Genomic DNA, 12,891 nt, shown 5'->3' with positions numbered 1-12,891 from the left:
GATCCAAACAAACCACAGTGCCATGTGGCAGCCTGGATGGGAGGAATCTAGGGGGGAATGGATACACGTGTATATATATGGCTGAGTCCCTTTCCTGTCTACCTGAAAACTATCACAGTATTTTTAACCAGTTATACTCCAATACAAAACAAAAAGTTTTTTAAAAAATTAATAACATGGAAAAAAGAAATTCAAACAAAGAGTGAGTAAAAGACTGGAAAACAAAGTTCACAAATATACAAACGACCTAAGTCTCCAAAAAAATATTTTTTCATGATAACAAATGAAACATCAGTCTGAGATGCTGAGGTAACATTTCCCCCAGTTTCAGTTCACTTCAGAAAAAAAAAAAAAAAATGTGGCGAGGGGGCGGTGGAGTAGAACCGCGCACCGCCGAGATGAGTGCGCAGTGGAAGAGGCTGCAGGCAGGACGAGCAGGAGCCATGTGCCTGAGGCCGCAGCCCGCGTGCACTCTTCCTCGGTGAGCAGGCTTCCTCATCTCAGAGGAAGGGGGAAGTACACCCGCTGTTTCAAATAAATAAATAAATAAAACAACACGGTGATCTCTGACTAATGGGATTATAGAGATCCATTTTTTTCTGAATTTGCTGTTTAACCTGTGTTTACTTCTATGAATAGCAAATTTCATGTTATTCAATATCTAATTCATGAAAAGTTGAGTTCTATCACACAAGCATTTTGATTCATTCAGTTCAACAGAACGAAGAACAGAAATGGAAGATCCGAGCAAAGGATTAAGAAAACAGAAACAGCAAAGGAGGGAAGGAATTCGCAGCTTCAGTCATCAATGTTAAAGGTGACGTGAAATCCATTTTTCACCAAATAGCCATGAAATCTGCCTGAGTCACATGGAATTGCCCCAAGGCCAGAGCGCCGGAAAGATCACAGAACTAGTCTGTAATTAGAGAGTGCAGTTGCTCCATGCGGTCTTTGCCAAAGAAAGGCCCCAATCCCTAAAATGTCATAACCTAGGACGGAGGAGCCTGGAAGGCTGCAGTCCATGGGGTCGCTAGGAGTCGGACATGACTGGGTGACTTCACTTTCATTTTCACTTTCATGCATTGGAGAAGGAAATGGCACCCCACTCCAGTGTTCTTGCCTGGAGAACCCCAGGGATGGGGGAGCCTGGTGGGCTGCCGTCTATGGGGTCGCACAGAGTCGGACACGACTGAAGCGTCTTAGCAGCAGCAGCAGCAGCAGGACGTCACAAATAAGGAGTTTAATTAACAAACTTTCATCCACAATGACACGCCAACACATCCAGCTGAGTAATAAGCAAGTGGCACCTTTCTGTCTTCAGCGTCAAGGGCTAAACCTAAACCTTAGGGTCTCTCATTGTCAAGTGTCGAGTGACAGGAGGGGCGTGGGGCCGGGAGAGACTGGAGGAGGGCGGGGGCGGGGAGAAGAAAGAAGCGGGGGAGGAGCTGAAGATTCTGCCCAGTAACGTTAATCCACAGCCAGCACTATGGACTTGACCAGGGTCTTGTTTTTAGGCTAAACTAACGTTTGTGTTGGCAAGGTTCCGGTGAGCCCTTCTGCTTTCAGGAAAAGAGACTGGTTCCCACCGATCGTATGCTCGTACTTGGGAGAGAATATTCTGGCTTGCATCCGGGGCCACTATTTTCACTTACCCGGTTTCACCGTTTGGAGGCTTGTTGTGATGGGTCCGTGCAGAGAGCGTGGAAACTCTCCCAATAAGGTGAGGGTCACCTACTGTCTTAAATGTTCCCTCTCCTTTCCACCCCGTTCCCATGCCCTCCGGCAAAAGTAATCAGTTTCTGTGGTCGAGACGAACTTACTCTTCTGTAAAAGGTGGGTATGTCAGCAGGTGGGAATAAACTGATTGATCACAATCTGCTATGCTTCAATGACTTTCATATATTTATAAGACCTCTCTGCCATGGGCTAAAGTTTCTTTAGGGAGCGGACACATATATACCTGTGGCCCATTCATGTTGATGGATGGCAAAAATCATCACAATATCCTAAAGAGATTATCCTCCAAATTAAAATTCTTTTTTAAAAAATAACAAACAATTCTGAGGAGATTTCAAATGTGCCTCATTAAAGCTGTGCTCTATAATTGTTAAACCAGGGTTATCTTAGGGACATTACCTATCTTCTTAATGATTAATGTTATAGGGTATTAATATTAAGAACATATTTTCAATAACAATAACATTTAACCAGTGTAATTTATTTTTAATCGGATGTAACCTAATTTTTCTCTCTCCTTTGACATGTGAAATATATGAACTGATTGTCAGCATCTTCATTGCTTAAATTTAATTTACCTCAGGATTAGGACACTTGTTAAAACAGTTTGGGTGTGACAATACAACTTGGAAATGATTATTTAAAATATCTCGATACTGTCAAAACTTTTCTGTTGTAGGAATTTATACAGATATATATATAATTATGTTTAAAATTCTAATTTATCATAGTTTCCTAACTATAAAGCTCTGCAATCTGACCAAAATAAATTGATTTCTTTATAGTGATAAAATTTAAAGAGATTGAAAACTTGCCATATGGTTTACTGTCAGGTGTAAGAAAAGCTATCATTTATACACAATAATTCATCTACAAATAATAATATGTTCAGGTAGTTATCAAACTTTATAACTTTCAAGTAGGAATATTAAGAACAAGAGAATGTCAAGGGCCATTCATGACTATAAGGCTTGTCTGTATAAAACAATTGCACTAGAATATCACAGAAAATTTTTTCAACATTAAATATACAAAGTTAGCAACAAAAAGTAAAATAAGTAAGATGTAAATACCTTGAGTGGAAGGACCGGTAAAGTTTCCTGAAAAAAGGAAAAGAAACATCTCAGAAATTTTCAAATTTCACACATACATATGTAAATATATGTATATACATATATAGCATCTCTTGGCACCCCACTCCAGTGCTCTTGCCTGGAAAACCCCATGGATGGAGGAGCCTGGTGGGCTGCCGTCCATGGGGTCGCTAAGAGTCGGACACAACTGAGCGACTTCACTTTCACTTTTCACTTTCATGCACTGGAGAAGGAAATGGCAACCCACTGCAGTGTTCTTGCCTGGAGAATCCCAGGGACAGGGGAGCCTAGTGGGCTGCCGTCTCTGGAGTCGCACAGAGTCAGACACGACTGAAGCGACTTAGCAGCAGCAGCATGTTGATTCACATTCACACAGTCACAATTTTCAGCACCTTTTTCTCGGTGAAACCATAGCTATTCTCTTAACATCGTGTTTATAAAGCCAAAGTATGTAAAAAGTACCCTATTAATATTAGTTTTTGAATTCTTGGGTAAAATAAAAATAATAGGCTAAAGAAGAACTGTTGGAATTAATTTCAAGTCTGCAAAAAAAAAATCTTAAAGGACTTCTGGAAAGTTCTTCGCAAACGAATTCCTTTATTGAGATGATAAGTATTGATTGCTATGTTCTGTACATTATGCCACATTCTAGGGTTAAATATGATCAAGATAAAGAGATTCTCTACCCTCAATGAACTTAGTCCAATGTGAGATATACACAAAAAAGAAAAGAAAGAGAAAAGCCATCCAGTGTGATGACAGACGAGAGGAAATACGACATAGAAAAGAATACGCTGCTGCCAAGTCGCTTCAGTAGTGTCCGACTCTGTGCGACCCCACAGAGGGCAGCCCACCAGGCTCCCCCGTCCCTGGGATTCTCCAGGCAAGAACACTGGAGTGGGTTGCCATTTCCTTCTCCAAAGCATGAAAGTGAAAAGTGAAAGTGAAGTCGCCCAGTCGTGTCCGACTCTTAGCGATCCCGTGGACTGCAGCCCACCAGGCTCCTCCGTCCCTGGGATTTTCCAGGCAGGAGCACTGGAGTGGGGCTCCATCGCCTTCTCCGAGAGAAGAATATGAGGATCACCTAACGCAGACTCCCAGTGTTGGTGGCTGGCGGGTGGAGGAGGTGTTGGAGAGCGTTTCTCGGTACATTTAGCCTGTGAGCTCAGGGATTACGGTCAGCTACCGTACTGGCGTGATGAGAGCTGGATTCCAGCCCATCGCAAGGCGTGGATCCATCCTCCCTCTCAGTAAACAACTATTGAATAAAAAGATCCTGTCGGTTCTCCCCCAAAAGACAGGCAGCTGACCTTGTGAGAGGGTAGCATAATGCGTGGGCTGGTATTTAAACTACTTCCTGCCTCGAGATTTTATTTTCTGAGGACAAACAGATCTGAAAAAAAAACCCTCTCCCCTCAAAAACACCATCAGAGGTTTATCAGCGAGGAGGGTCCTTCAATTACATTCCCTGGTATGCTCTTCAAAATAAAACATATTCTTGTATTAGGAGATCAAACCAGTCCACCCTAAAGGAAATCAGTCCTGAATATTCCTTGGAAGGACGGATGCTGAAGCTCCAGTACTCTGGCCACTTGATATGAAGAACTGACTCATTGGAAAAGACCTTGACTCTGGGAAAGATTGAAGGCAGGAGGAGAAGGGGCTGACAGAGGATGAGATGGTGAGATGGCATCACCAACTCGATGGACATGAGTTTAAAGAAGCTCCGGGAGGTGGTAACGGACAGGGAAGCCTGGTATGCTGCAGTCCATGGGGTTGCAAAGAGTCGGACATGACTGAGCGACTAAAATGAACTGATTTTATAGATAGATAGATAGATACACACATATATACTATACATTATTTATGTAATATGAGCTTCCCTGGTGACTCAGATGGTAAAGAATCTGCCTGCAATGCAGGAGACCCAGGTTCGATCCCTGGGTTGGGAAGATCCCTGGAGGAGGAAAGGGCAACACACTCCAGTATTCTTCTTGGCCTGCAGAATCCCATGGACAGAGAAGCCTGGCAGGCTATAGTCCGTGGAGTCTCAAAGAGTCTAATACAACTGAAAAACTAACACTTTTCCACTTTCATATATATAATGTTCATTATACATAAATATTTAAAAAAATATTCAGGCACTACAGCAATGTAACTGGAAAAGACACTTTCATTTCCATAAGCCATATCCACTAGACTACAATTAAAATATTTCAATTAGTTTTTAGAATTTAGCTATAATTTGCAAGGTGGGAACACATATAAAGACAGTCTACATGAAGTAGCCTAGTCAAAAATCTAAGTCATATGGAAAGGACATGTGTGTATGTAAAGTGTGTTAGTCGCTCAGTTGTGTCTGACTATTCACGACCCCATGGACTGGAATCCCCCAGGCTCCTCTGTCCATAGGATACTGCAGGCAAGAGCACCGGAGTGGGTTGCCATGCCCTCCTCCAGGGGATCTTCCGGACCCAGGGATCAAACCCAGGTCTCCTGCATTGCAGGTGGATTCTTTACCACGGAGCCTCCAGGAAGCGCCTCTAAGGACACATCCACGCTCAGAAGTCCTCTGATGACTGTTTCACAACAGAACACAACAGATACTTGTGTGGAGGTTATCTCCCCACGTGAGATAAAGAAAGGATAGAAAGTGCCTGGTCCAGTGGTCAGCACTCCACGCTTTCACTGCTGAGGGCTCAATCCCTGGCCGGGGGGAACCAAGATCCCGTAAGCCCAGAGATGAAGCCAGACACAAACAAACAAACAAAAACTACAACAAACAAAACCATGATAAAGTAGCGGAAGGTTGGAATTTCGTCAATATTGAGAGGAGACTAAACTACCAAATGTCTGTACAGTTTGTTGACGCCCCTTCCTAACTGGCAATTCTTCCAAAACTACATAAGCAGTGACTTCAAGCGTCTGTTGCACTTCGTGCATCAGAACGTTAGCAAAATCACAGGCTGAAGGGACTCTGCTGAATCCTTTTCACTAAACAAGAAGACCTGATGAGAAGGGTTGTGTGAGATATTTAACTATGTCACCATTCAGCCATCTGGTCAATGCGTTTGGTCACTGAGGGATCTGATCGGCCAACGAAGGTGGCGCGGTTACCTGTGTTGTGTGATATAGGCAGGCAGCTCTCTTTATACCCAAGTTCGTCTATGATTAGGAAGCAACCACCTACTGTTAGTGGAATCAAACAGACCTGGAAAAGCAAATAAGATATCTGCCTAAAGCACTTAATAACTTATGTATGACAGGTACCTATTTAATACTGTATATATGTGCCCAGTCATTCAGTTGTGTCCAACTCTTTGTGGCCTCATGGACTGTAGCCCGCCAGGCTCCACTGTCCCTGGGACTCTCCAGGCAATAATCCTGGAGAGAGTTGCCATTTCCTCCCCCAGGGGATCTTCCTGACCCAGGGGTCGACCCTGCGTCTCCTGCACTGGCAGAAGAAGGCTTCACCATTGAGCTCCCTAGAAAGCTATTTAATATTAGGAGGCTGTGCTAACACAAATAGCATTACAATAGGTGTCAAACTTACATGAGCAATACAGAGAAGGTCTGGAGAACAGGAGAAGAAAAATGAGTGAAGTAGCAGTAGGAATTATGAAGGTACATGCTCAGGATGTGACAGTCAAGAGAAGGTATCAAGATTTTTCCTTTTTTTTTTTCCGCATTGAATGGTCTCTTGGGTTCCACACACACACATCATATCCAATAAATATAATAAAATAGAGCACCATTAGATATCAAGTGTTTCTGTATGTTATAATCTGACTTTTTCTCTTCTGGGAATAACATTTCTTACCCTTTAAAAAAAAAAAAATATATATATATATATATGGTAAGAACTAGTTTTCACCGATTAGACAAAGGACTATTTAGAAGTGTTCCAGTAGGTGGCACAAGAGCACCAAAAATCTGCAAATCCTGTCCTAGCATTCCCATCCCGCTGCTGTGAATCACCCACGGAACTGACTAGGTACATTAAACAGATGAAAATGGAGATAACAGGCCACTTGATCTTCAAAGCCATGTTATTCTAACACATGTCTTGTTACTGAATTTACCTTTCCCAATATGTTTCTTTTACAACTCAAAATGTTTAACTGATTGCAAATCAAAGTTACCTTGAAGTCACACCCCTAAGTCCCCCACCAGAGATTTCAGCAAAAACTAGGAATCAATTGAGTGAAAATGACATTTCAAAAGACATACTTGAGCTTTAAATACCAACTGTGCCTATAACCACCACTGCCCCAACCCCCTACTCCCTCAGAAGGGATGGAACGCCATTTCCAAAGGGATCCAAATCTGTCTCATTTGGCAAATCTAAGAACGGTACAAGGACAGAGCGGTGAGCAGAAGAAATGAAATAAATGCTGATTTTCAGGATCCAGCCTCCAACGAGTGGTTGCATGTTTTGAAGGGTAAAAATGCACATCTGACCTCTGTAAACATAAAAGCAAAATATAAAAATGGAAAAGGCAAATCAAGAACCCCCCCCCCAAAAAAAAAAATACAGGTCAAGTAAAACAGATATGTATGGTTTTCCTTGCTTACTAAGGCATGATAATAATAAAACAGAATAATAAATATAAAAGGATTCTACCTTAACTTATTCTTTAAATGTATGAGCAACAAACAGCAAATCCAACAAATATATCCAGTTACTACGCATCTATGGAATAAGTCTTCATGCAAGTGACAAAGCATTGGCTAGACTTCGGAAAATTGTAGGAAGTAGTCTCTCCTTCCCTCCTTCAGTGAATATAATAATTAGAGCAACAGTTTGCCAAAAAGCTGTGTATTGGACACTCCGCAAGCCTCTTCACATGTTTTTGCCCTTAAGCATCCCAGCAAGTCAATGAGTCAGCAATTATTTTTCCTATTTTATAGGGAATGAAACTGACACTGAAAGGAGATCAGTAGATTATCCAGTTGCACACTGAGCAAGTGGCAGACATGAAGAAGACTGTCTGATACTAGCTCTCCTATTTTTTATGCAGAATTTGTATTAAAACATAGCTTACATTTTTAAAGTGTCTAAAGTCCCATGAATAAAACAGTTGCTGCTTACCACCAGAAAGTCATTTTAGATATTTCAACTGGTAAAGGAACATAGGATTTTAATATCTATTGACATGGAGCTCTTTTGACAGATAAGGAAACTAAGGCTCAGTGAGATTTAATGCCTTTCTGATTTCATGCCACGTAGAAAGACTCGGAGATTTATTGGTGATTCAGTGGTAAAGAATCCACCTGCCAATGTAGGAGACGTGGGTTCAATCCCTGGGTCAGGAAGACCCCATGGAGAAGGAAATGGCAACCCACTCCAGTATTCTTACCTGGGAAATCCCTTAGACAGAGGAGTTTGGCGGACTACAGTCCACCGAGTCACGAAAGAATAAGACACGACTTAGCAACTGAACAACATGATTTATAAGCTCCATCAGTTAGCACAGATTTTCACATCCCTTTTGGGAAGCCTCATTCTTAGATGCAATGGGCTTCCCAGAAGCATGGACTGACTGAAATCTTTAGGAAGGACGGAGACCAGAATAAGCAGAAGAAAGACCCGGGAGAGACAAGAGCGTGCAAGGAGCAGACAGACCGCTGGAAACTGTAATTCTTCTCAGAAATGAGACAGTATTGTAACCACGAACAGAAGGAGGAGCACTAAAAAGCAACATTTCAAGAACAAGAAAGGAGGTCGAGAGATACTGGCCAAGATCTTCAGGAAAAACAAACAGCAGGACAACAGGAAATACCTGTTAAAGACGGTCAAGTAGCTCGGTGTTTGTGTTTTCTTCTGGACAGCTGGAGGATGCTAACTAACAGGTGGAGGGCCGTGGCCTGGTCTTACTACAGACCTCCCAGTCCCATCTCATCAGAAACCCCAGAGAGGAGGTGGCACTGTCCTCTTTTAACAGAGGAGGTCTCAATAAATAAACACATGCAAGGCTAAAGAACTCCTAGCAGGAGTTTGGTTTTAAATGTAGATGTGGTTCTAAATGGAGAAGGCAATGGCACCCCACTCCAGTACTCTCGCCTAGAAAATCCCATGGATGGAGGAGCCTGGTGGGCTGCAGTCCATGGGGTCGCTAAGAGTCCGACACGACTGAGCGAGTTCACTTTCACTTTTCACTTTCATGCATTGGAGAAGGAAATGGCAACCCACTCCAGTGTTCTTGCCTGGAGAATCCCAGGGACAGGGGAGCCTGGTGGGCTGCCATCTATGGGGTCACAGAGTCGGACACAACTGAAGCAACTTAGCAGCAGCAGCAGCATGATTCTAAAATGTCCCAGGCTTTTTCAACTACACACTGCCATAAGGGAAACATATTTAATGCTCAATCCAGTAGTTACTCTAAAGAGACCCACGATGAGTAAAATGCCATGTGTGAACCATCAAAGCGGGATTCAGAGTAAGTCATACATTGAAATTTATTTTTTAAAAGCTGAATGATGGCTGTAAAAGAGGTAGCTTCTTACTTAAAAACAAACAAAAAAAAAAGTGATGGGGGCGCATGGAAGGCAAGGAAGGGTGTGAACAGAACTGTGGTGAGCTAACAAAACTAAAGCCAAGCTGAGGGACATCCCTGGTGGTCCAGCGGTTACGACCTCACCTTCCAGGGCTTGCGGGCTCCATCCCCGGTCAGGGACTTACATGCCTGTCACATGCCTCACAGTCAACCAAAACATAAAACAGAAGCCATATTATAAAATTCATTAAAGGCTTTACAAATGGTCCACATAAAAAAATCCAATCTTTAAAATAAAAATAAATAAATAGAACCAAGCTGACACCTTATCCTTTAGTGTGTGTGTGTGTGTGTACTCAGTACTGCCTGACTATCTGTGACCCTGTGGACTGTAGCCCACCAGGCCCCTCTGTTTGTGGGATTTCCCAGGCAAGAAGAGTAGAGTGGGTTGCCATTTCCTTCTCCAGGGGATCTTCCTGATCCAGAGATCGAGCCCATGTCTCCTGCTTTGAAGGCAGATTCTTTACCACTGAACCATCAGGGAATCCCTTATTCTTCAGTATTTGTACACAAAGCCTCAAGGAAGGGAAAACAAAACATTCCTGAAAATGGTTTACTCTTATTATGTGCATGCTTTAAAACTAAACAAACAAGCAAAAAAGTCTGTGATCAAACCTACATCTCCTAAAAGAGGTGGGATATGGGAGAGAGAGGGTGGTGGGTGGGCTTCCTGGGGCCAGGGGTTGACAGCTGGCTGCAGGGCTGGGCACTGATCCAGGTCTGGGTCAAGGTCCATGACTTAGCACCCACAGACTTTTTTTAAAAAGGAACCAAGAGTGAAATCTAAATTATAGTGGGTTGGCCAAGAGGTTATGGAAAACCCCAAATGAACTTTTTGGCCAGCCCAATGCTATCTTCTAGTGAACTAAACACTAGACAATAATAAATCAACAGGAGAAGGACTCTAGGTTGCAGCGAGTCTGCCTAACCAACCTGTCTCCCCTCTGGCAAACAGGATCCCTAGGTCTGACCAGGCTGCCCAGAAGGGAAGGGAAATAAAAGCAGAGTCTGATAACACGCGCTACTAACTTTTCATTTCCCCTTGCTGAAAACTCCGAACAGAAACACTTGATTGACTTTCAAAATCATTAAAGGAACCTGGCCTAATGGGAAAAGCTCCCCTTTCAAACAGAAGAGGTTCTCAACACGCTCTTCTCATCAGAAGGCTGTTTGCACAGCGAAGAGCAGCCTTGGTGGCTTTTCTGCTCTTGTGGTTTCTCCTCCTCCAGGGTACTTCTGTTTTTCTGATTCTGAGTCTTTATAGGAAAGGAAGAGGTGTAGCCGTGCGGTTAAGCGCGCAAGCCTTTGCAAATGGTGCAGCGCGTTGCCATGGCAGCGTCGGCAGCGGCCCCAGCCCGGGGTTAAACCACAACTTCTCTAGTTGATGGAGAAGCCGGCTGATAAGACAATGAGCTCTGCTGCAGCCCTGAGTTTCAGAGCTCTCTGTTTTTGTTTCAATGAAAAGGTGTTTCAAGGAGAAGGTTGAGAATTAGGAGGGTGGTTTGTACCCCTTGGAAGCACTTGAGAAAAAAAAAAAAGTTAAATCCAAGCTCCTCTTCAATAAAGTAAAAAGTCACCCTCTCTTGGGCTCGCAGTGAAATTGGATTCATTAGTTACATAATGCAGCTTAGAGAAAACAGGTTCCGAAGAAAAAAGTAAGACAGATGTGCTTATTTGTAAATAGAATTCACACTCTTTTAACCTTAAGGTTATGAAATGACCAAAGAGAGCAGAGGTGAAAATATTTCACCAAGTGCAGAGTTCTTTATCATCACCTACGAATGTTACTCTCCCGCTACGACGCAACACATCACACCCTTTGCAAGCAAATGTTCTGAGCTAAATATGTTCAGCAACTTCCTTAATATCACACTTGAAGCCTCCTGAAAGGTCACGCCTGAGAACCCAGAAATGTATAGGTCCGTTCTGGTCCCTCAGCCACGTTACCAACCGGCTTCAGCCCTGGTTAGGAACCATTTTCCATGCCGAGTGTTTCTACCAACTGCCCTGATGTTGTTGTTCAGCTGCTAAGTCGTGTTCAACTCTTTGAGACCCCGTGGACTACAGCACGCCAGGGTTTCCTGTCTTTCACTGTCTCCCGGAGCTTGCTCAAGCTCATGTCCATTGAGTCCATGATGCCAACCAACCATCTCATCCTCTGCTGCCCCCTTCTCTTTCCACCTTCAATCTTTCCAACTGCCTTAGGTCTTAGCTGAAGATAGTTAATGATATATAAAACATTAAAACAGCATATGAACACCCATAAATTATCAATCCTGGAAAAGGTCATGAGATCATTTTTATTGAATGTTTTCAGGAAGATTCATATTGGGTCAGTTTCTTGGGCCTTTGTGTCTCAGGAAATTTTCCTCTCTCTCAAGTAAAAAGGAGTGTTTTTGGAATACCTACTTTCTTTGGAATAACTCTGTGGGGGTGTTAGAACTCTTGCTTCATAAATGAGAAAACAAGGATGCTGACAGTTTGAATAAATTGGATTAAATGAACACACAGAGTGAGTAAGTTAACAGTGCAAAAACTCAGTCCCACCTCTGCCAGACAGCAAAGAGCCGGCATTTTTTATCAACCACAGAAGGCCACCCCCTGGCACTGCAGGATTCAGAGCATCCATTTCACATTACTCTTGAGCTTTGGCTCAGACTCCGTGAATATCTAATACCTGGGCTCTGAGCTTCTTTCCCCAGCCTTTCCCCTAGTCTGACTCTGACCTCGTCCTATTTCACCAACCTTTACACTCGGGCCTAAACTGTGAACCAGCCCCCCACTTCCCCATGCATTTTAGATACAGCCACAAGGAGTCCGCTTTTACAATGTACTGACATGCTTGATTCTTGTTAAAATAACTTAATAGAAGATTCCAGAATCTTTACTGTTATTATTGAAAGCCCTTCCCAATCTATCTCCAAATTGCCTTTCCAATGACATTATCAGTATGCTGAAATGAAATAACTTATTTAACTTCAAATTCAGTTTAAGTGCAATTTATTGCAACCAAATAGGGTTTCAGCATACTTCCCCACTTCCCTTTCAGTTTTCTTTTACCCTAACCTGGAGTATCTTTCCTTCTTTTAATGACCCTGAGTTGTGGCCATCCAAGACTTGATTCAAAATCCAACCTCATGACAACTTTCCTGGTCCCCTCAGGTCACCAAGGTCTTCCAGTGTTTAGGATAATAATGATGTATGGCACTCACGGGCATATATATCATGAGTAAACTTATCTATTTAGTTATCTCTTTCCATGGAATGTTCCAGTTAAGGTCATAGCTGTTTGGAACAGCACAGGATGGCTTGAATCCCTCCATCTCCACTCTCCAGCTGTCTGACCTTGGAAAAGTGGCACAGCCTCTCTGAACATCAGTTCTCCAGTTAATCTGTAATATCTACTAGGGCTCTGTCTGTTAGGTAGGACAATGTGAAGCATTTAATGAGTGCACTCAGCCCCTAAGTAATCACTGAGCCCTTCCTCACTTAGGGACTTACAT

At 42.9% G+C, this 12,891-nt stretch overlaps 1 protein-coding gene across 1 annotated transcript in view; it reads right to left on the bottom strand.

Annotated features, from left to right (window-relative positions):
• The window catches only part of PTPRC (protein tyrosine phosphatase, receptor type C), a 129,066-nt gene that overhangs the window by 69,891 nt on the left and 46,284 nt on the right, over nucleotides 1-12,891 (bottom strand). The window contains exon 3 of the mRNA XM_005691063.3: nucleotides 2,811-2,837. Coding sequence (XP_005691120.2) covers nucleotides 2,811-2,837 — 27 coding nt within the window. The remainder of the gene's footprint in view (nucleotides 1-2,810; nucleotides 2,838-12,891) is intronic.

Source organism: Capra hircus, chromosome 16 (assembly GCF_001704415.2).
Source record: "Capra hircus breed San Clemente chromosome 16, ASM170441v1, whole genome shotgun sequence".
In the NCBI taxonomy this organism is placed as follows: Eukaryota; Metazoa; Chordata; class Mammalia; order Artiodactyla; family Bovidae; genus Capra; species Capra hircus.
The sequence above is the reverse complement of the archived record's forward strand: the minus strand, read 5'-3'. Positions and strand labels throughout refer to the sequence as shown.